Source organism: Monodon monoceros, unplaced genomic scaffold (genome assembly GCF_005190385.1).
Source record: "Monodon monoceros isolate NGI ecotype Baffin Bay Population unplaced genomic scaffold, NGI_Narwhal_1 Super_Scaffold_5, whole genome shotgun sequence".
Classification (NCBI taxonomy): Eukaryota; Metazoa; Chordata; class Mammalia; order Artiodactyla; family Monodontidae; genus Monodon; species Monodon monoceros.
Window position 1 is genome coordinate 74660294 of NW_021703782.1, and position 23620 is coordinate 74683913.

Here is a 23620-nt window from a genome sequence, read left to right on the forward strand (position 1 = left end):
GAGTGCCCAAGTGCCAGACTCCTGCACACAGAAACTCACTCAATCCTGATAACTACCCTATCCAGTAGGTGCTATTGTCATCCCCTAACCTTCTAGCCCAGCGGTCCCCAACCTTTTTGGCACCAGGGACTGCTACTGTGGAAGACAATTTTTCACAGACTGGGGGGCGGGCGGGATGATTCAGGTGACAGTGCGAGCGACGGGGAGTGGCAGATGAAGCTTTGCTTCGCTTGCTCCCCCGCCGCTCACCTGCTGCTGTGCGGCCCGGATCCTAACAGACCTCGGACGGCTAATGGACCCCCGTTCTAGCCTGTTCTTTCTTTGTAAGGAGGAATAATTAGTATCCAAGGGAGACTGGAAGGATCTACAGAGAGGTCCTACAGTACAGTTCCTAGGGCACAAGGAGCTCAATGGATGGAGCTATGACTACTTACTCTAATGTCCCAAATAAGCTTACTCTACAATAAACCCAAGAAGCTGACTTTTGAAAGCCAAACTGCTGAAATAGACAACTGTCTGAGAACCGAGCGGGCACCTGTAGCTGTAGGCTGCGTGGGCACTGGACACCCTTCCTCCATCCCGGTGGCCCATCCATTATTCTCTCCATACCAGACCAAGATGCAGATCAATGTTAAGACCCCCCTTTCCTAAACTGAGAGCGACCTTTTTATTTTCACTCACTAATCCATAGAAGCCTTTCAAGTGGCACAAATAAAGGCGGCTGCATTTTGTTCTCTAAATCAATTTTCTCCCCAGCCATCAACTAGATGTTCCTGCACAGAGAGAGAACAGCCCTTCCCTTCTAATTCAAAAATCCATACTGCCATTGCCCTTGCAAACTGCTAAACAAGCAGTATCGGCAAGTCACTTGTGTTCTGTAATATATTTACTGCAAATCCCAATGGCTCGCCTCCTAACGCAGTTTTCTATTGTGTCTGTGCGTGTCAATACACTGGCCGGTCACCTTACTTGTAAGAGGCTCTGCCCGACTGTTTACTCAAGGCATCAAGAGGGCGCCAAGGACAGACAAAGGCTGCGCTCCTGGAGGCCCTAGCCTTGGAGAGCCTCCTCCACATGCTGGGGTCCTCAAAGAGGTTTTGTTTTCTGGTACTTCACACCCCTATACCACCCACGGCCTCTGAGGCCAACCTAAATTCTCCACCAGGACAGCTTCCATCCACACAAAGTTCAAAATCAGAGTCCTTTTGCACAATTACTTCCTGGTTTCCTACCTATAAACACTAAAGCTGTTCCCCCAGTGAATATGCTGATCACATCTTAAAGGGGCGTTATCAAAGGCCAAAAGGTACAAGGGCTTGGGAAGGGGAATCTGGCTTTTCTGTTTAAGTACAAACCTCTGCATTCAGGTGACAGCTGAAAAGCAAGCACCCTGACACCACATAATGGTGCATCATCTAATACAACCATGCCAAAAACAAAAAGGCAAGTTAACGAGGAAAATGTTATAATATGCTATAAACACCTGTTCAGATGGAATTCTTAAAGTGTACCTGGAGAAACTCCCACTTTCACGTGCATCAGTCTCAAATGGAGTTGGCTGCTAAAGAAAGGCTTGAATTATCTATTTATCTTTCGGGGTGAGGGGAGGGCAAAAGCTATATGCAAGATACGTGACAGGCAGATATTACAAAAACGTTACCTTATAGACTCCTGGTATCAAATAGGTGGGTATAATACAGGGTGTTCGCTGTACTCTCTCTCCTTTTCTGTATAGTTGAAATTCTTCGTAACAAAAGTGTTTGGGGTGGGGGGAGGGACTCTGTAAAGACTTTTAAGTAAATAATCAGTGGGTATAATCATTATTATTAAGAAACCTGGTGACTAAGTCAAGTCTAATGCCTTGGAGAAGCTTGTAATGCAACTTATCCACAGCTCTATTAGTGGCTGTGGTCACCCTTAGGAGATGAGCAGTGGTTCCCAGGGCGGTGATGCATGCACACATTCAATTCACACGGAAACCCAGGCCTCAGAAACATGCTACTTTTGTTTTCTCTCTCTCTCTCTCTCTTTTTTTTTTTTTTTACTACAAACACAAATATATTACCATAATTAAACTCCCCATTAAGAAGCCTCAGTGGATATCTGACTATAAATCACTTTTCCAAAAGAAAAACAACTGAGCAAAAGTGCCTGGATGAGATTAGAACTGTAATCCGATAAAACATCTAGTGAAACCAAACATTTCATTCTTAATTTTAGCATAAGGAGCCATACTGGTACTGTAGATCCAAGTTTTTAATCTGGATTCCAAGGACTTGCTGAAAGATCTTAAGATGTCCACAAACAGCCAAAATTGTTGGGCAAAGCTATCTTGTGTATTAAAAGGTGTACTTTTTTTTTTGCCAAGCAGCTTTCACCTGATTTTCATACGGGTTCAGGATCCAAAACAGTGACAATTACCGCTCTACCTAAGGGGCACATTAAATGCTACTTAAATGCCTACTCGAACTCACTGGGAAGGGAAGATGCAAGTCTCAAATTCAAGCCTCAAGCAGACTGCAACACAGCTGGAATAACAGAAAAAGGCACATAAAAAAACAATACTACAAAAATCAGAGCAACAATAAGCCATGTGACAGCCTCCTGTTGGAGCAGCCATGGAAGACCTTGAAGTAAACAGGCAGTGTTGGTATTTGAACTAGACCTTGAAGGATACTGAAGGAGGCCATGTGAAGTTTGACAAAATAGCCTGGACTTTTAGGAAAACAGAAAAACACAAAACATATTTTAGGTATGAAGGAGGGACCCATCTGGCTGGATTAAAGGGCCTGGAGGGAAGAGGACAGAGGTAACCATGTAAGACTGGCAGAGACAATAACCAGAGGCAGATACACAAGGCTGTGAGTGATGGGCAAAGAGGCAATTACCGGAGTGGGAAGTCAAAATCAGAAAAAAACAGGCATACCTAGGAGGCCAAAAGACCCATGCCCCTAAAGGAATTCTGCATTCACCACCTTAAAGGTGTTCCCTTCCAGGGCGAGCGTTCCAAGGCTGTTTAAAATGTGGGCTAGTGGTCTTGACCGTGGAGTGGGGGTGTCCCAGGGGCCACTCTGGACAAGCCAATAGGGAGCACTGAGAATATAAGAACTTTGATTTTAACCCCTTCATTTAAAATTTCCATGTATTATACATGTATACAACATACCAGTACAGTAACATATTTACAGAACTTATAAATGATAAGTAAACAAGTCTGGGGATATGTTTTTAAACTTTTTACTGACAGGCTGCACAAAGTACCACAGACTAATAAGCTAGTTAGATCAGCAATGACACTAATATCAAACCCAGTGCAGTGAATTCCCTGGCTGTCCAGTGGTTAGGGCTCCACACTTTCACTGCTGAGGGCATGGGTTCAATCCCTGGCTGGGGAACTAAGATTCTGTAAGCTGTGCGGTGCAGCCAAAACAAAACAAAACAAACCAAAACAAAGAACCCAGTCTAGTACCACATGTATTTCAGCGGTTTAACAAACTGCATGAGTTGGACACACAAGTTCAAACGTACCTACATTCTCAAAGACAACTGATTCTGCTTTATTAAGTGAATAATGATTATCTAATGAGTATCTATTGGAAATAGGTGCACTACCCTTCCGGCGTGCACAGCAATGTACACCTACCACACTTAGTAGCAGTTTTTCTCTATTCGGCAGATGAAAAAATCGATTCAATGCACAGAATTCTTCTAGCTTATTTTTTCCTTATACCCAAAATAAGCTTCACACTACCCTTTTCTCGCGAACATATTTTGTGGTCAAAGATGACTAAGTAGCAAATAATACTACTAGAAAAACTAAAAAACTGTGTTTGTTATACTTAGTATGAAAACATGCTGGGGAAGGGGGGTAAACAATGTTCTCATGGTTATGACTGTATGTTGCTTCAAAGCAGACAAACAGAATTAAAAACTTAGTAGTTACTAAAAATTGAAATGCAAAATAATGAAATACAGACTTGTGTGAAATCACAGGTTAAAACTTTTTGTCAACGTTTCTTGGAGTTTCACAAAAAGTGTTATGGTGACTGGGTGATCTATAAACTGAGCAGTTCTGTAATCATGGTAGTTTTTCAAACAATTTTAGAGACCATTTTTTTCTTTAACCAAGTGAATGGTAACATATGAATCTCTTAACTTATGTTAAAATTTTGGTAATCTTTTTTCATTTTTCTGATCAAACCATGCCTCAGAAAAAAATTAGAAAATCTCTCCCACACCTGAAGGCCCACGCCTACACCCACACCCCCCCACAAACACAGACTCTACTTCAAACATCAAGCCACGTTCATGGAACAATCCTATGGCACACTTCTCACTACAGAACTCACCAATCCCATTAGCAAACACTATGTTGAAGCTATAAATGCCTAATCTTGTCCAGTAAGCCAACTTCCCAAAACAGCTCTCTAAAGTTTAATTAAAAACCATTACACCAAATATTCCACATTAAAAGTACTAGTCCTGAGAATTTCAATTTTTAAAAACCTGAAGCAACAGTAAGCACCATGGATAGGAAGGGTGGCGGGGGGCACGGGACATGACTGAGTCAATCAAACCTTAATGAGAGTCCAGTCAGTTTCTTAGTTTAATCCACTTCTAGAGACCACAGAAGTTTAATAATAGAAAAGCTGAAGACTTAGATCTAGCGAAACTCAAAATGGTTCCAGGAGCCAGTAACTGAATATATCTTTAGGGTACCTACCACACAACATGATTTATTTAAATATTTGCTAAAGGAACAGATTTTCCTTTCTGTGTTTCTTAATAAACACTATTTGGAGGAACATCTGAAGCCCCCTGGACAGACTCTCCTTAACTGACACACAAGGTGCTGGGTTCCGAAGCCTGGCGGGGACTCATGCCTCTGGAGGAATGAGTCCCCTCTGGTGAGAGGAGCCCTACTTTAGGGCCTGCCTAGTCTAACCCTTTTTACAGACCGGGGGAAACCAGGGCCAGGCAACTTGTTAATGACTCACCCAGTCACTAACTGAAATCCCTAAATAAGTGACCTTAACCCACTCTATCTTACACCAAGGTAGATCCCAGAGATAAGCGGGACATTCGGGTCTCAGCCCAGCCCTCTGGAGATGGCAGAACAAAGGGGAGGGGAGGGAGGTTCTCTGACCCAACACGTGCCTCCCTGGCCTCACCGGACCCTATCACATCCTGTCTTTACATAAAATGCTGACATTTTGTTCCTCATGGGTTTTTTGGCTTTAATTTTGAACTTTAAAAATACTGTTCACCTTGAGTGCTAAACTTTTTGACACCTCCTTTAAACTCTGTGCCGGAGGCAAAGGCCTCACTCACCTCACCCTAGGCCAGGCCCTGGACAGAAATCTGCAACTAGTCCAGCTGTGGAAGGGGTCAGGAGGGTGCTGCTTAAGGAGTGAAGAATCCGCCCTGCTTGCCAATAAAAAACAAAGGCTAATCTTGCACCTCGGAATCTAGGTTCTAAACACAGGGAGCTTTATCTCTTAACTCCTACTTGTAAAGGACAGGCCTGGCTAATGAAATCAAGTGGGAGACCACTCCAACCTTGAAGACAGCTACCTTCTTTGTATTACGAGGTGGGGCTTAACTCTAAGTTCCTATACTCCAGCTGGTCAGTTCCATTCTGAGATACTGACTTAAAAAAAAAAAATCTCAAAATGAGAAACTGCAGACTGAAAACCCAATGGTTTAAAAACAGGAAGAAAGGTAAAACGTACAAATAGTAAGAGCCACATCTAAGGAATTAACCCACAGGTGAATCCCTAACAGTTCCACCTTAACACTTTTAGAACACTACTAAAGAACAATTTCTTTCTAAAGAGAAACTTTAAAGCACACATCAAAACTGTGAAAGCAGTTTCACTCCAAAATTTATATGGTCTGAGACACTGTGCTTGCTGAACTATCACACAGAGTTTGGAAATGTTCAGCTCTCGCCTGGTTTTTTTTTCTCTTTCTCCTCTCCTTCCCCACCCCACAATCAGGATTGCAGAATACTTTCCTTTCAGAGCTAGTCCTTTCATTTATTTTTAAATTCTTCCACCACCCTGGAGAGCCCTAAGCACTCACTGCCTGCCTTCAGAAGAACACAGGCACAGAGAGGCAAAGTAAATGATCAAACTCACTGCATCACTGGGGCTCAACCAGAGCCCCGATAACACGTTTCAAATTTTCTTTGGTTCTTCGACTCATTTTAACCTGCGGACAGTACTGCTCAGTTGGTTACAACTTCCTACCTACCCACAGCTGTGGTCCCCACAGACCAGTCAGTACTGCGGATTTTCCTAATTTTTAGAACATGAGGCTCACCCCAAGGTGTCTCACAAATGATGAAGTTGATCAAAACAGACAAACACTGAGAACAGGCACGCAGTGGGGTAGACTTGGGTCGCTAAGCACAGGCCCAAGGGTGATTCCACCACTGGCCTCATGCTCCAATGGCAGTGGGGGAGGAGGGAGACAGGGAAGAAGTGCTGAATTGGGACCCAAGTGAGCCAAACTCAAGCTTAAATAGATGCTTGGCCCTGACAAGTCCCAGACTCTGAGCACGCACCCAAAGTTGCAGGCAGAGCAAAACACCTACCTAACACCTACCACCCAATCTACTTCACAGGATGAGGCAAATCGCTTTTGAAAACTAAGTGCTGTACAAATTCACGCCACCAATGACAACTTATAGCACGGCTTCATCAGTGTGCTGAAAAGGTATACAAGTGGGATAAATCAGGCTTATATAAGTACTTACAGCGCATCTTAGTCCCCAAAATATCAAAGGAGGTAATACCACTCCACGTGACAGAAAAAAAACTTTAAATATCACACTGCCAAACACACTAGGCACAGCCCTCAAACACAATTAGACTCACGTTAACCTGCTACTTTTTCATGTACCCTAACACTGGTGGTATCAGAATTGCTCCATCTTTCATGAAGAGCCTCCACCTCTCTGTATAGAGATATCTAGAGTTTACACGATCTACCTGAAAAGAGGACAGGCAGGAATCTATAAAAGGCTCAAAGGAAAAATATTTTTGTCTTCATGCTACGATTAAAGATTTAAATATCCATGACCATCCTGATTTCATTGACTTTTCGGTAACCAGCCGCAAAGAGAAGCAGAGAAAGTGAGGGGAAGGCTTATCAGGAAGTGTTGACACAACATAAACACAGACTGCGGGCACCAAACCAAATAAGGAAACCACAATTATACCATTCTTGATTTGGACGCACTTCCACTTTAAAACTTCCACACGGAAAAATCGGTGGTGAGATTTCACACTGAAACCTCTCAAACTCACTCCTCCGACAAAGCCGCTGAAAGGTGGGGAGGAGAGCGGTCATCACACTGGAGACAAATCTTAACAACATTAAAGCTCTCTCCGCGGAAAGTTTCCCCATCACTGCATTTTTTTTCAGTAACAAAGATGTTGTCAGAAATGACAATTTTTTCTGTCCCCTGATGATGCCTTGCTAGCATTTGGTTATAAGCCATAAAGCAGGACTAATTTCAGCCTGTCAGGAGTCTCGCTAATGCCCAGTTTCCCCCTAGAGAGAATTCCTGTCAAATCTAATGAGAGCTCCAAAGGCCCTCTCTACAATATAATGAGCACTTAGGCCATGCTGGTGATCAGGCGGCAAAAAGCATCAATTTGAGCCTGGCTACACCCTGGGGGCCAGACGTCACCAGTTTTAATAAGAATTATGATTACTAGCTGCACCAAATGCCTCCTCAGAACTTATTATTAATGTGTGACATTCAGAAGCATGTTTTTCAAATGTAAGGCCACTTTAAACTGAATTACAGCACTGTTCTGCATACCACTCTCGTTAAGGGTCTGTCAGCATTTACAAGATAAACTAAATTTCAGGGGGCTTAATATCCTACTATGAAGAACACAGCGTCTCTCAGCTTTTCACATCTTTCAAATTACTAAGCATATTATTAATGCACACTGGCTCATGGACAGACGATACATACCCACAAATGCCCAATGGAATACAGAAACTCATTAGAAAACTATTTTCACACCATGGGGTTCCCGACCCTCCTCGCCCCTTCTTCCTTCTTCCTACGCGATAAAGAAGAGGTCACTCCACCAAGCAACCTACAGGAACCCAGAAGAATTTCACACCTTCTGTAGCTCCCCCAATAAATCCAGCACCAGCACACATCACACAGAGGTGGCATTCCCTTGTATGGAGTCGGTGAGGTTATTAAATCCTTTGAGTTCATGAGTTTAAGAGAAAGCTCAATCTCCCCTTACCCTTCCAGAATATTTGTTGGGGAAAAAAAATGTGCCTTTACGGTAACTTAAAAAAAAAAAAAGTGGCAGGTTAGAACTCCTTGACCAAGTCTATTTGTGTAATTAATTTAAATCATCATATATCTTCTAGCTTAATTACTATCAACAAGTTACAATTGCCTCAATCAGGCACTAGCCATTTAAGCACACAGAAACAAAGGCACAAACCCAACATAAACTAGGCTACCAACTTTGCAAATCAGAATAAAATCAGCACTTTTAAAGGCCCAATTACATTGTTAATGAAAGGCCCTGAACTTAACTATCTCCTTCCAAACACATAACTGAGAACAGATCTAAGGTACATGACGATAAATTAACATTATGAAATCTATGATGAATTAAAAATCAAAGAGCGCAGAGTTACAAAAGCAGAATTCAACTCTGAAACACACTTGCTTAATGAAAGTCTTTGAATATAAAGAAGATCTGAAGGCTGAACTAATCAATTTCTCCACCGTGCCCCCGCCGGTCAGCCATGCTCTTTAATTTAATGAAACAAGGGTTTGAGATGAAATAGCACATATACATCAAGTAAGAATTGTATTGTTGCACTTTGAAATGTGTCCAACTGTGCAACTTCATCTGATGATAATTTTTTAAGAGGCAATCGATTTCTAAAAGACTTATTGTACCAGAGTCTTGATGAAAAAGTGAATGTCAGCATATCTCCAAAATACTTACACCCTGCCATTAATGCTTTCTTTGGCAGACAATGACTACTCAATCGAGGGTCCTTTGGGCTGAGCAATCATTTAGCTTTTCTTCTCTTATGAGATCCTTAGTGCCTTGTTCCAGCTCAATACTCTTTTTATACACCATTATAGTAGCCATAAGTGTGAATTTTATGGGAACTTGCAAACTCATAGTCATAGCTCGAGCTTTCCAGTCACTAATCTTTTCATGCTTTTAAAACCACTAGGACTGAAGCAACGCCCAACATATGCTGTGGTCATAAAAGGATGCTTTTTTCACCTCCAAACCTGCATCAACTGAGACATTTTTCAAAAAGATGTTTGCTAATAAGCCACTGGTCCTGAGTGTTGCTTTATGCAGCCCCAAAGCATAGGGAGAACTCCATAGTTAGTCATATACCTTGTTTAACCTGAATAAGGACACTCCCGAATACCCTTCTTTCCCACAGAGATTCACACTTCTTTCCAAATCAGCATAAAAACATTAGCTATTATGAACTTCAGAACTCTACAGGATACACAGATCTTTCAAGAGGAAAATAAATGTATCCAGGCAGAAAAGTCAAGTCAGAGCCTCAATTCCTACCTGCCTATAAACAGGCTTGTTTACACTTCCAAAGTACCTCTCACCTAGTAACTTAAACATTCTATAATGTCAAGAAGCAGCTCCTGCTGCAGAATACTGCCACCAATTTGCAGGAAGGGAAACCAAGGCTGAAAAATGGCATACAAATCCCCTCCACTCCTGAGGACAAAGCCAGTATAATAAAGTCATGACTTACTTTGCATTTCAATTTGAGATTTTGCTAAAGCTTACCTGTTTATGCATTTCTATGTTTAATCCATATGACATTTCATAATACTGTAAAAAAGAAAAAAGAACCAAGCATTTCATTAACTCACATTTTGTAATGCCGAGAACCCATATTTGTTAATATTATGTGAAAAGGAAAAAAGCCTAATCTTTGATACCTACCATCACATAGTGCCTCTGCATTTCTGTCTTTTCACTTGCCAGTTTCTCACATTCCAATTTAAGGCTACGAAAACAGAACAGGCAACTTAATGTAAACATTATGTCACTTGTTTTAACATCTGCCTCACATATTTGCACTTCAAGTAAAAACACAGACCAATTTGGAAAAACCATAAACTATCTAGGTAAACACTCAAAAGCTTTGTCCTTGCATTTAATAGGGAAAAAAGGAATAAGGTGAACAGTACAAGGTATCCACTCTGCAACTATTCTTTTTCTTCTTGGTGCAGACCTGGTCTCATGCCAAGAATGAAAAAAATCTGTCAAGACCTCTGATCTACTCAGAAGACTGATTTCTCCTCATGGTCATCTGTTCACTCGTACTTGCTTCCCTGCATCAGAGTTTGCTTCCGTGGACTTCACCAAAACCTGGCCTTTGCACAACCTTCAGTCTCAGGCATAGGCCATCTCTGCCAACTCAAATAGTCTCTAGGTTTGAAAACTGTACCTGTAAAGTTACTTCTACAATTGTTGGTCCCTTTTAAAACCTTTGTTTTTTAATTCCCTGCCAAAACATGTTACATAGCTTCTGCAATTAGGTAGGTTGAAGTCTTCCCTGCTTGGTAAACATAGTGTAGGCAGGTATGCTTCAAGCTCTAGAGATTATTATCTTCAAGTAGACAAAAGGCCAATAATCATAAAGCCTCTGCAAAATAAGAAAATTCACACCCAAGCATCTGTGTTTTTCAAGTGCGACAAAAAATAAAAACTGTCATTACACAGTTATTTCTTCGCTCTAATCAGCTAAAACTTAATAGAAACGGGAAGAAACTAACATTTCTAGAAAGTCCACTATGGACAAGGTGCTTTACAAATAGTTTACATTTATAAATTTTCTGAAGCAGCTCTCATTACATGAAGACGCTAAAGCTGAGACGGCTATAAATGTGACTCCAAGCCCTGTCCTACCCAAACCAATCCAGAATGAAGCCAAAGCAGGTGGGCTTCCCCCTACACACATCCACCCCACCCCCCCTCACCACCGCTAATGATGGGCACAACTGAAAGCATCTACCCTCCATAATGGACTTTGCCTCAAAGAACTCAATTGTAGTATGGCCAACAGTGATTTCAACACCCGCCTTGCCTCCCTGAACCTGTACTCCTGAACTGGGGCATCGACTGAACCAAGGTTTCAGCTCAGCCTGTTGCAAAATAAATAAATGAAGTGCAAATATTGACAGTTCTCATGCAACTCCTAAATACACGAAAAAAGGCTCCCTGGAACACAAGCAAACGGGCAAAAGGGAAACAATGGGAGGAGGTGGAGACAAGAGAAGAGGCGGCCCGGGAAGAGCCGGGAAAGGGGGCAACGTGAATGACAGGTCTTAACTGCGACTCCACACGCCACCGCCTGGACGCAAGTACTAAGTACAGCCGCCGCCGCCACCAGGGGCACGGAGCTGCCGGGGTAACCGCTCACCGGGCGCGGCCGGACACGCACCTGTGATACTGCGCCTGCAGGAACTGAAATTCCTCTTTAATCCGGTCCAGGGACTCCGGGATAGTGAACTTGAAGGGCTGGCCTGCAGCCTGGTGCGGCGTCTAGGGACGACCAGCGAAGGGGACCGAGGGACGGATATGAGGGCGGTTGGATAGAGAAGTCAGAGAACGAAAGAGTGGGTGGGACATAAACAAAAAATAAAGTTAGAAGTGGCGGAAAACAGAGCCCCAAATTCGAGTTTGCACTTCACTTTGGGGAGAGGGAAGGTGGACCCTCCCAGATCCGAAGCTTCTAAAGAGGCTTGGAGCCTCTTCCAGCCTCCAGGGCGGGTCGCGCGCTTAGCGCGCCCGGGTCACCTGGCTGAAGGGACAGGGGCTCCCCGGCGGCGAACGGGGAGGACCTGGCCAGACTGTCGTCGACACCGCCGCCCTCTGCCTCACCGGGGCGATAATGACCCCGGGCACCAGAGAAGAAAACCCCCTTACACTCCTCGTTTCCAGTGTCGCCGGGGCCACCTCCAGGCGCGCCGGAACGGGGGCCGCGTTGACATGTAAACAGGCGAGACGAAAAACAAAGGGGGGGGGCGCCCTACCCGCCTCGGGGAAGGGAGAGGATGTGGCCGCAGGAGAAACCCCAGTCTCCCCGAGCGCCCCGCCCGCCCAGTCTAGACGTCAAGTAGGAGGGAGCCCAGAGCAAAGGGGGGAAATTGAGAGTTTCAGTCCACTCTCCACCACAGGAGGGGAGGGCCCGGGACCTCCCAAGCCTAGCACCCCTGGAGGCCAGGGTCTCCGCCAAAATGCAGCAGCCACCCACCTCCTCACCCAAAGCAATAGCACCCACCCACCCCCACTACCCTGCTCCCTATTCAGCCACCCGACCGCGCCTCACCGGGTGCCGGCTCTGCGGGAACATCGCTCTGGCGGCGGCCGCGGCTCTGTTCCCGGGCAACTCAATTCTCCGCTCAATTTCCAACTTTAATCTCGCCGAGGAAAATTAAGCCGGGAAGCCAGGCAAAAGCGGGTAGCGCGCTGGCCACGCACGCAGGCGCACAGACCACTCGGCGCCGGGCCGCTCCTGATCCCGCCGGTGCGGGCTCCCGCGCTCAGGGCCACATCACGGGGCAACCCGGGCCCGGCTGCACCAAAAACCTGCGGGGCGCCGCCGGCACTCGGGAAGAGGACGCAAGGGCTACGCTCCAATCCGCGGGCCTCGGCCGCCCGTGCTGGGAGGTGGGGGCGCGGTGACTCCCGCCGCGCTCCCCTCGGCGATCCGCGTGCGCCGCAGCCGTCCCGGGCAAACAAATCCAGGCGGGCTGCTCTCCTTCGCTATTCTCCGGGTCCGCCTCTTTTCCGGGTTTTCCCCGCGGCGCCGGCCGCCGGCGAGGTGCAGGTGGCGCGGCGCTCCGGGCTAACCCCACACAAACAAACGTGACGGTGTACAGGGCTGACCGCCGCGGGTCCGGGCAGCGCCCACAACCAGGCACCCGCGGGCTCCCTGGAGGCAGCGGGGTGCGAGGTCCCGGCCGCAGCAGAGGCTCCGCGTCCGGCGCTCCGCAGCCTTAATCCGAGCCGAGGAGCGTGGGATGACGATGAGGCGAAGAAAGTGAGGAGGGCGCGCCGGGAGGCGGCTTGGCACGCCCAGTGCGGCCGGCTCTCGGTATTCTCCGCAGTTGCACAAACCCTCCTAACCCTCCTGGGCTACTCCGCGGAGGGCAGTCCCGCAGCCTCTCGCTGCTCCTCGAGCCCTGGGCGCATCCGGGCGCCGCGGCCCGCGCGCACTCGTCCTGCACGGCCGGCGCGACCGCTCCGGACCTTTCCTCCGAGCCTCTCTGTCGACCCCCTTTCTTTCCTTCTCTTCGTCCGCCTCTCCGCAAAGGGCGCTCCAGCCCACTGCAAAGTTCTCTCACGACCCGGGGAACGACATCCAAGAGATGGTGGGGAAAAGCCCAAGAGTGCTCTCCACCGCTCGGCCTCCCTCCCCGGCGGGCAAACTCCGCAGGCGAGTCCGGAGTATTCGCGGCGGGGGTTAAGTCGCCGAGGGCCACCGGAGGTCCGGGTTGGTGGCGCGGGTCCCGCCCGGCCGTGCGAAGGTGGGGGTGGCGCAGTCGGCTGCCTCGGGGACTCGGGGCACAGGGTACCCGCCGCCGCCGCCGCCGCCGCCGTTCCTGCAGCCGCCGCTCTCGCCGCCGCCGCCGCCGCCCGCGCCTCTCGCGCCGGTTACATTAACACGCGGTTTCACACTCCGGAGCTAACCAGCGCCGGCCCCGCCCAGCCCCGCGCGGGCGGGGGGCGCGAGCGCTGAGCCGGCGGGGGACGTGGGCCCGCTCTGGTGGAGGGGGGAGCGGGAAGGCCCGCGTCAGCCAATCGCGTGCGCCGTGCCCAACGTGGGGTGCTGACGCAACGCCTCCTCAGAGCCTATGGCAGAGCGGCACCGAACGGACTGTCTCCCCCTCCCCCCCCTCCTCTCCCACCCCGCTCGCTTCCATCTCCGCCATCTCTCCTGTCTCCCCTCCCATCCACCCCCACCCCTCCTCCGCCAGCCGCGTCCTCCCGGGCTCGGTGAGGAACTGTTCCTGGAGGAGCCGCGGGACGCCGAAACCAGCCAATGGGAAGCAGCGAGACGCGGAGATTGGCACTGTAGATGGGAAGGTCGGTGAGAAGGAGAGCGGCGGGGCTGGGCTGTCAATCAAAGTAACGTGGGACAGCCGAGGGAGCGCGAGGGAGCGCGCGGGAGCGCGCGAGCGGGAGGGACCCGCGAGTGTGCAGCCGCGAAACCTGGGGGCTCGAGTGTGCAAAAATCCTGCCACTTGTTCACTTTCCCTTTAACGAAAATCCTCAGATCTCAGTGAAAGTAACTCAGAGACTAACCGCGTAGTTTCTAATGAGGGAGAGTGGGTGCTTTTTGCTGGTTCGAGCCAAACGCGTCTTTCGAAGCTGGCCCCTTGTTTGATGCTACTCTTGAAAGTGAGGTCACATTCAAAAATTTCTCTGAGGATTGTTTTTCCTTGAGCTGCCTTTTCGCGGACTCACGAGGAGTGGACTGTGCACTTTGTGGAAAATGCATAATGGGCAACTCATTGGCTGGCGTACGTACACCAGCGGCTTAAGACTAGGCTTCTGATGCCCACGCCCCCTTTTGCACCCAAGGTGGTAGGAATTGGTTTTTATTGGAGTATTTCAAACCACTTTGCAAAAAGATTGGCCTGACTTGGTTTGGCGGGAAGGATACCCGCGGTGCTGCCAGGGTAAGGCACACGCGTCCCAGTCACAGATGCGTTGTTTTGCCCGCGGCGCGAAATCTCGGGTCCTTCTCTTGATAGTCCTGATTTCGTTGTGTTGGGAAGTAGAGGGCTGCTGAGAGTTTTAGGGGCCTCTCAGCGACATGACCACGAGTCTGTTTCCAATTACTAGAAACAAAGGGAGACAATGGGATAAACAGCACTGAGACCTGAAAAACCTGTCCTGCCCACCCCATCCCCATAGTTCGGGTGGTACACCCCTCCCCGGCAGAAATGTGTAAGGACCTGAATGGGAAGCGTTGGGTAAAGGACGTGGAAAAAATTCTTATGAGGTGGAACTTGACTTTAAAAGGATTTTGAGATTTTAAATAAACAAGGCATACTGCGTCAATCTCCAGTTTTTGTCTGTTTTTCTAAGTACATCCCACAGAAAACCTTCAATATTGCCGCATTTATACTTGAGTTTAAAGAGCAGTTCAGTTGAGCTATTTCCACATGATTGGTACGTGAATAATGCTGTTTTAGCCAAATGATGGTGAATTCTTCCATGAGAAAGACACATCTTTGACAAGCATTCATCTTATGTTGGAACATACTAAGTTTTTGGTGTTAATGGCCTCCGTGTTACCATTATTTTACTTTCAAGAGAGTTATGGAAACGCATTTATTTAAACAGAAATACAATTTATTCGAAGATTTGCTTTTACAGAGATCTTTTTCTTGAAATATTAAAAGAATCATTTTAGATAATACATTTCACTGGTGGAGTTCTTAAATATGTATGATATTGATTTGTCTATAATTGGATCAATCCCAAATATCAATATAAATGAAAAATTGAAGGAGTGATTTTAGCCAGTCTGTACAACACCATAGTAATTCTCAAACAAGTTCAGCATTGTGGCTCATTAAGTGGGGTAAGGGAGGGGTTCTATTATTCATTTTGCTGACATGAGAAATGAATAGGAAGGAAGCACTGCCCCTTTTCTTGGTTAAACTTGGTGATGATGAGAACAGGCTTGCTCCACATACAGAACTTTCTGAACCATACTGCCATGGGCAACTAAGCTTTGCCCGTTGGCAACCTGTGTGCCTTGAAATCATGTAATGAATGGGCCACCTATACCAGTCTGTGGTTGGTTCATCCCATAATCAGCTCCAGGATTGTACAGAAAGTGCTTAGATGCCACAAATATGCCTGTGCATGCTGGGACAACTAGGGCAACTGAGACTTTTCTCTGGCTTACCCAAGCTTTACTTTGATTTACTGGCACACGCTGGTACTTAACTTTAAGTAGAGAAGTTAGAACAGGAACAAAACTGTTGCTACTTCTTTTTCTCTCCCCTCCCCATCCCCTTCAAAATCAGTTCTAACACATTGTTTTTAAATGTTCTCATATTAGAGAACTGTTCACAGCAAACATGTCTACTCACCATATTTCCTAGTTTGCCAAGGGTAAAACTTAGAAATTCTCTTTTAACTAGTGCTTCATTACCAGTAGAGTTTGAATCACCAGGCTTTCTGATTTCCTTATGATGTAGTATCTGGAGAAAAGAAAGAGTTCTGATTTGAAAATTGGAAGGCCTTTAATTGTTTGCATGAAGATGGTCGATTTTTGATGGCTTCTTTCTCTTACAGCACATCCTCCTTAAGACAGGAGGCTGGGCCCTTTTTCAAGGTCATGTTTTCTATGTGATTGTCATGCTGCAATAATTATACTACAAAACTCTCATCAAACTGCATTACAAATGATGCTGTTTAAACAATCAACTAGCTTTAATCTTATGTTTTAAATAAATAATATATGTGCAGATTGCCTACAGCCTTTTTAAAGGAAAATAGTCCTACTCACGAAATCTATAATTTTGGTCTGTTGTTTAAAGTCTGTTAACCACAATCTTCTTTACCTTTAACATATTCATATGTTGATGATGTTTTTTACATGAAATAATATTAAGTACCCCTTGTCCATAGGAAATTGTCTCTGAAAAAAGTTCCCTCTTTATCCTCTGCAAAAGAAACAAAAAGATTGCCAGATTATTTATTTTATCATCGATGCATATATGAGTATATTTCCATTCATTTGTTGCTGAGTTATCAAATTTTCAACTCACCAATAGTATAAGTGATTACAAAAACTAGATCCTATCTATAGTATAGGTGCTAGACACAATGGGAAAAATTATGAATGCTGATCATAGAAATTATGCATCTTTTAAATCTATTACTGTTTTATTTGAAATAAATAATAATTATGCACATTTTTAAAAGATCACTTTTGTCATTTTCTCTCCCTTTCAGCTGTTATACATTTCCTTATTTGACTTTTTTTTTTTTGCGGTACGCAGGCCTCTAACTGCTGTGGCCTCTCCCGTTGCGGAGCACAGGCTCCGGACGCGCAGGCTCAGCGGCCATGGCTCACGGGCCCAGCCGCTCCGCGGCATGTGGGATCTTCCCGGACCGGGGCACGAACCCGTGTCCCCTGCATCGGCAGGCGGACTCTCAACCACTGCGCCACCAGGGAAGCCCCTGACTTGTTTTTTTTAACTGAAAGTGTTCTTAAACCTAAGAATGTAGGGTCCAGAAGAAATCTTCCGAGCATTGCTTTAAAACCTTTTTTTCGCTCACCACTTTACCAAAGAAAAGGGCAGGATGGGCATGGTGGGTGGAGGGGAGAAAGCAGAGAAGAAAGAAATAAGAAGTCAGTAGCAGATCCATGCAGCAGTAAAACCTCAAATAAAATCACATTCAAAGAATCTCTTGCGGTTTCACACAATATGGTAAAATTAGAGATTGCAGGAAACCAACTAAATTAAACTGGGAGCATTTGAAGAGAAATGAGCAGACTTTATGAAAATGACACATTGACTGACCAGTATGCTTTTTTTATCAACAATTTCTTTGTTAAGACGCAGATCAAAGGAACCTGCATATGTTTTCATTTTGTTCTAACTAGAAAATTACATCCAGATGTTTAATAGGCATTTGGTTGGTTTTTCAGCATTGATTAGATATGTTGGTTCTGTTTGCTTACAAGTGTAGCCGGATCATTAGCTAATGCAAAGAAATGTTTGCTGTGAGTTGCTAATTAGGGCTTTTGGAAACCCTCCATGCTCAAGAACAATTTGTACAGTGGCCAGAGAACTTGTGGGACTTGGGGAAGTTGTTTTCCTTTCTCTGTCAGGGTGGGGAGAAGCAGACAGCCCAGTTCCCTAATCTCTTTTTGCCTAGGGGGATTGCGATGCTATCCCTGAGGACTGGAGTGCAAATAAATTAGGAAGAGACCACACAGGCACTCCCAAACCCAGAGATAAATGTGCTCTTTCTGGAACCACCACAATGCTGTCTTTGGGGGTTGGGGGAGCGAACGTCTAAAATGCTAAACATTAACATGTCGAAGATGCTTGGTGCTAATGTTATCAAATACACAGCCTTTTAAAGTATACTTTAGAGACAGATGGGAAAGCCCTTTATGATAAACGAGTGTACTTGAATTCATTACTGTAGTACTTATAATTGAAAATGTCTCCTTTGCAATTTCAGTACTTTTACAGGGTACAAGAGACCGAGCTTTGGAAGGGGGAGGCTGGGGCTCGCGAAAGGAGTGAGGGCGTGTAATTTTGGAGACGAGGATGAGACTGGGAGGAAATGCAGTGTTTACTTTCACAGCCCACCCATTTGTTTACCTTGTTGAGGCCCCAAAACTTGTCGGAGATTAGCCGTTCACACGGTGTTCAAATAAACTGAGAATTTGAGGCACCAGGCGGATAAACTTCTTAACTGGCCAGTCATGTTTTTAAAAACACTTGGCCTGCGGAAGAACACCACCTCAGCTGGGGCGAATTTTGTTTATGTAAGTCTGAACTTCTACAGAGGTGTAGGTCCAAAATAGCCTGTGTTTAGAAGTCCTCCTAGAGGTGCAGATACAAATGTTCCTCTACATCTCACCGCCCCTTCCAGGCCTGCTTACATCTCTTGCCCATGTATGGCACACGTGTTAATTTGTTAATGTGGACTGGTAAAAGTTGGGATAATACACTTTTTTTTTTTTTAATCCTTTCGGTTTAGCATTTAGCTCAACAGAAGCTGAAGGGCATTTGGTAGACAAAAGAACAAGTAGTTAAAGGAAGTACCTTTGACGGCTCCTTCCTACATATTCGCATAATAGAGCAAACCCTGGCCACTTAATACCCTCTGCAATTACCCACCTTGCTGCAGGCCTTGGACTTGCTAGGAAACCAACCTTAAACAGGGGCACCTTTCCTCTGGCCTTAAAAGCCTTTGCTTTTGGCAGTATTATTTAAATAACTTTTCTTCCTGAAGCTAGCAATTTCTCTGAAGGGTTACAGCTGAGTTCAGCTAATCTCTGATCGCTTGGTGCCCCTCACGGTTGAAGGCAGGTGAACTTTGGAGATGACAAAGGGGCTAGAAAGCAAGTGAATATTCCACATACCTCCATGGCTTCTAGAATGCTAAGTCTAGACCTAGATGAACAAGCCAAGTGACATAATTACAGAATGTTGGAACATTTCACAAGACGACTGGCCTGGGCTCTTTAAAAAGTCAGCGTCGTGAGAGGGAGAAAAAAAAATTGGGGAAGGACTGTTCCCTAAAAACAAAGACATATGATGAAAATGCAATGTCTGAATCTTTATTGGCTCCTGGTTCAAAAAAGCCCAGCAACTATAAAAGATGTTCTTGGGCAGTTTTAATGTGGACTCGATATTAGGTAATATGGAATTATGGCTAATTTTTTTTTTTTTAATGTGAGAATTGTGGTCGTGTCAGAGGATGTTCTGAGAGGATGCATGGTGTTACATGCAACATCAAATGATGTCTGCAACTGCAGGAAAAAAGTGTGGAAAAAGAGAAAGCAAATCTGACAAAAAGTCTACAGTTATAGAATTTAGGGATAGAATCTGCAGCTATTCATTTTACTATCCTTTCAACATTTCTGTATGTTTGAAATTTTTCATGATAAAAAGTGGAAAGCCATTTTAGGTTCATTGTCTACATCTTTTTCTTCATATGTTAATGGAAATTCCCTTCGTAGTTAAAAGATTGGCTTATGGGCTTCTCTGGTGGCACAGTGGTTAAGAATCCGCCTGCCAATGCAGGGGACACGGGTTTGAGCCCTGGTCCGGGAAGATCCCACATGCCTCAGAGCAACTAAGCCCTTGCGCCACAGCTACTGAGCCTGCGCTCTAGAGCCCACAAGCCACAACTACTGAGCGCGCACGCCTAGAGCCCATGCTCCGCAACAAGAGAAGCCACCGCAATGAGAAGCCCACGCACCACAACGAAGAGTAGCCCCCCTCGCTGCAACTAGAGAAAGCCCGTGCTCAGCAACAAAGACCCAACTCAGCCAATAAATAAATAAATAAAAAAGGTTGGCTTATGATGTTTCTACTTTTAAAGAGTACGAAAAAATTGGCAATCTTTTTCTTTTTTTTCCCCGGATCATGCTAAACCTATTGTACTAACACCCAGAGTATTACCTGGTGTTTTTCTCTGGATCTTTTAGTTCTTGTATTATGCATGATATTTTATTTTTGTTTGTTTTTTTCTGCAATCTCAAATGTCCCTTAGTTATCAATTAACATACAACAGAAATCTTTAAATAAATTAGGACATCACATTAGCAATCCTCTAATGCATCGTTCTGTGGACCATCAAGCTCTAAATCACCAGAAAATCTACCATAAAATAAACAACTGCTTACATACTAAGAATAAGGTAGTAGCAAATAAATTTTATTTCAGTTTCTTAATTCCCATTATAACTAGTTGTTCTCCTCACGTTTTCATCACTTGAACCCAGAAATGAAATTTATAAATTGTTAGTTTGATTTGGAAATTTCCTTAATATTTTAAAATATAATGCTGAAACAGATTATTGCTCTTTGTGCTAAGCTTTAAATATTAATCTTGTAAAGAAATGAAAATAGCACTAAATCTTGGATGCTGATATCATGAACATCTAGAATCACAGAGGCACATATTTATGATGTGCAAATAAACAGTTTTCCAAAAAGTTGTGAAAAGTGACAAGGCATCATCTGAGGGTTGACAGTTGGAATGCCCCATCCATCAATTTTTTCTCTTTAATCATGGCTATTTAGCATGATTTTGTTTTTCCTCTCACCATTATGTTGACTGAAAGGAAACATTCTGTGACAATGGTAAGCAGATTCCAGTCTGTGCGTGAACAGATTAAATTCACAACTTCCAGTGAAAAACTTGAGTGCATTAAAGGGAGGCAAATATGAAAATATAGGAAAACCAGTACTTTTAACACAGTGTCCAATATATCTAGCCACCATCCACATAAGCAATGCTTATGTAAAATGAAAAAGATAAAAATAACTCTTTCACCGTGACAGAAAAAGCCCCATGGGGACAGAGTTACCATTCTGGTTTCCCCCATTGGCAGTCTCCACACTTCAGAAGAACTGGCAAGCTACAATTGGCACTTGAAAAAGTGTTACAGAACATTGACAAGTATTAGAGAAATGTTGATTAATGTAAACAGCCTGCCTCAAGGAATAATACCTTTCTTAAGAAAACTGGTTTCTAATTAGCATTCCTATGGATATGGGTATCTCCAGGTAACTCCAGGAAGTTTTTCAAGAAGTTATTTGCCTTTGCTGTTGAGTGGGGGCATCAGCATATTTATATCTTTAATTTCTGAAAACTTTAAAAAATTGGTAGGTTAAAAAGTCAATGGACCTTCATAAGAAAGAACAAATTTTGCCATTGGCAGAAACATGGATGGACTTGGAGGATATTATGCTAAGTGAAATAAGTCACAGAGAAAGACAGATACTGTATGCTATCACTTATATGTGGAATCTAAAAAAAACAACAAACTAGTGAATATAACAAAAAAGAAGCAAACTCACAGATACAGAGAACAAACTAGTGGTTAACAGTAGGTAGATGGGGTGGGAGGAGTGGCAGGTATAAACCATTGGGTATAAGATAGGCTCAAGGACGTATTTTACAACACAGGGAATAGCCAATACTTTGTAATAATTGTAAAGGGAATATAAGCTTTATAAAATTGTATAAAAAATAAGTAGTCAATCAGTGGACCTTAAAAAGGAAGGAAATTCTGACACACACTACAACATGGAGGACTTTATGCTAGTGAAATAAGCCAGATACAAAAAGACAAATACTTTATGATTCTACTTATATGAGGTACCTAGAGTAGGCAAATTCATAGACAGAAAAGAGAACTGAGGTTGTCAGGGGCTGGGGAGAGGAAAGGGTGGGGAGTTATTGCTTAACAGGTACAGAGTTTTCGTTTTGCAAGATGGATAGAGTTCTGTGGATGGATGGTGGTGATGGCACCACCACAGTGTGAATGTACTTAATGACACTGAACTGTGCATTTCAAAATGGTTAAGATGATAAATTTTATGTGTAATGTTACCAATTATTTTTTTAAAGTCAGTAGGATTCCTTTTTTTGGTTATGTACCAGTTTTACAGTGGATTCTTATCCTATTCATTTCCTGAAGTTCTGCATACCATTGTTTGTTTATTGAGCACTTAGTACGTGTCAGGCGCTGTTCTAAGTGCTTTATTGTTTGTATTACCTCATTTGACCCTCAAGGCATTTCTATTACCATCCCTATTTTACTGACCAGAAACCTGAGGCCCAGAGTCACTTGTAGGAGAGCTGGGTTTTGAACCCTGGTATTCTGGAGAACTCACTGTTAGCCACTGGCCACAGCGAGTACTAGTTACCCTTCAGAGTGCCATTTCTTATTCTCTCCTCAAATCCCTCATTGATCTATTGATAGAAAAACACATACGTATTTTGCTCACAAGCTTGGTAGGCTTTCTTAGTACTTTGGAGGTGAGGTTGATAATTTAAGAATATATATTCCTGCAAACAGAGCTCCCTCGGGGCTCTAGAACTGTGTCTGCCAGCAGAGAAATGCAGCCACCTTCAGTTGTGTGCTTTCTGGCAGCACCTGATCCATACACCAAGTTACAGTTCAGCAAGAAAAGATGGGCTCAGTAGCCAGCTGAAGCAGAGGAATGCTAGAGACAGCAAATCTTAATTTCAACTAGGACGGCAAAGCAACTGTCTTGATTCACAACGTTGCAAATATTACACTTTAAAAAAATAAAAAAAGCAGGGGGATATATAGAGTTCTGTGATTAATGATGCTTTGAGATGTCCCAGTAATGGTAGACGTGTAGTCTGGGTCCTGATAATATGTTTGGAAACATTTGACCTGTTGAATGTAAATGGATTGTTTCTATCCTCCAAAACCCTCTTAAAATCAATGGATTTTGAGTATCTTTGGCCATGAACCATACTAAGAAATACATTTTAAAAGCCTCAGTTCAGTTCTGTCTCTTTCACATACACAGGGGTCATATACACAGGTAGCAACACAATTTTAAAACATTACTTTAAATTATGTTATTGTACTCGTCAGTGTTCTCCAGAGGAACAGAACCAATAGGAGAGAAAGAGAAGAGATTTATTAAAGGAATTGACCAATGCAGTTATGGAGGCCTTGAATCTGCCATCTGTAAGTCAGAGAACCAGGAAAGCCAGTGGTACAATTCAGTTTGAGTCTGAAGACCTGAGAACCAAGGGGCTACTTGTGTAAGTCCCAGAGTCCGAAGGCTAGGGAACCAGGAGCTTGACATCCCAGCTCAAGAAGAGAGGAGAGCTGGCCCTTCCTCCTTTTTTTCTGTTTGGAGGCCCCCAATGGATTGGATGATGCCCACCCGCATTGGTGATGGTGATCTTGACTTAGTCTACTGAATCAAATGCTTATTTCCAGAAGTGCCCTCACGGACACACCCAGACTGCTTTGTCAGCTATCTGAGCATCCCTTAGCCCAGTCAAGTTGACACCTAA

At 44.4% G+C, this 23620-nt stretch overlaps 1 protein-coding gene across 6 annotated transcripts in view; it reads right to left on the bottom strand.

The window, feature by feature from the left end:
• TLE1 (TLE family member 1, transcriptional corepressor) overlaps positions 1-13597 on the bottom strand; it is an 89929-nt gene extending 76332 nt beyond the window's left edge. For 4 of the 6 annotated variants that reach the window (XM_029202545.1, XM_029202544.1, XM_029202549.1 and 1 more), the window contains exons 1-4: positions 12382-13597; positions 11494-11594; positions 9990-10053; positions 9831-9875 (exon numbers count right to left, since the gene is read on the bottom strand). In XM_029202545.1, the coding sequence (XP_029058378.1) occupies positions 9831-9875; positions 9990-10053; positions 11494-11594; positions 12382-12405 (234 nt within the window). In that variant the 5' untranslated portion in view covers positions 12406-13597. Of the gene's footprint in view, positions 1-1660; positions 2605-9830; positions 9876-9989; positions 10054-11493; positions 11595-11978; positions 12033-12381 lie in introns of those variants that run through there. The other 2 variants (XM_029202547.1, XM_029202548.1) reach the window with 2 other exon arrangements.
• Positions 13598-23620: the final 10023 nt, after the last annotated feature.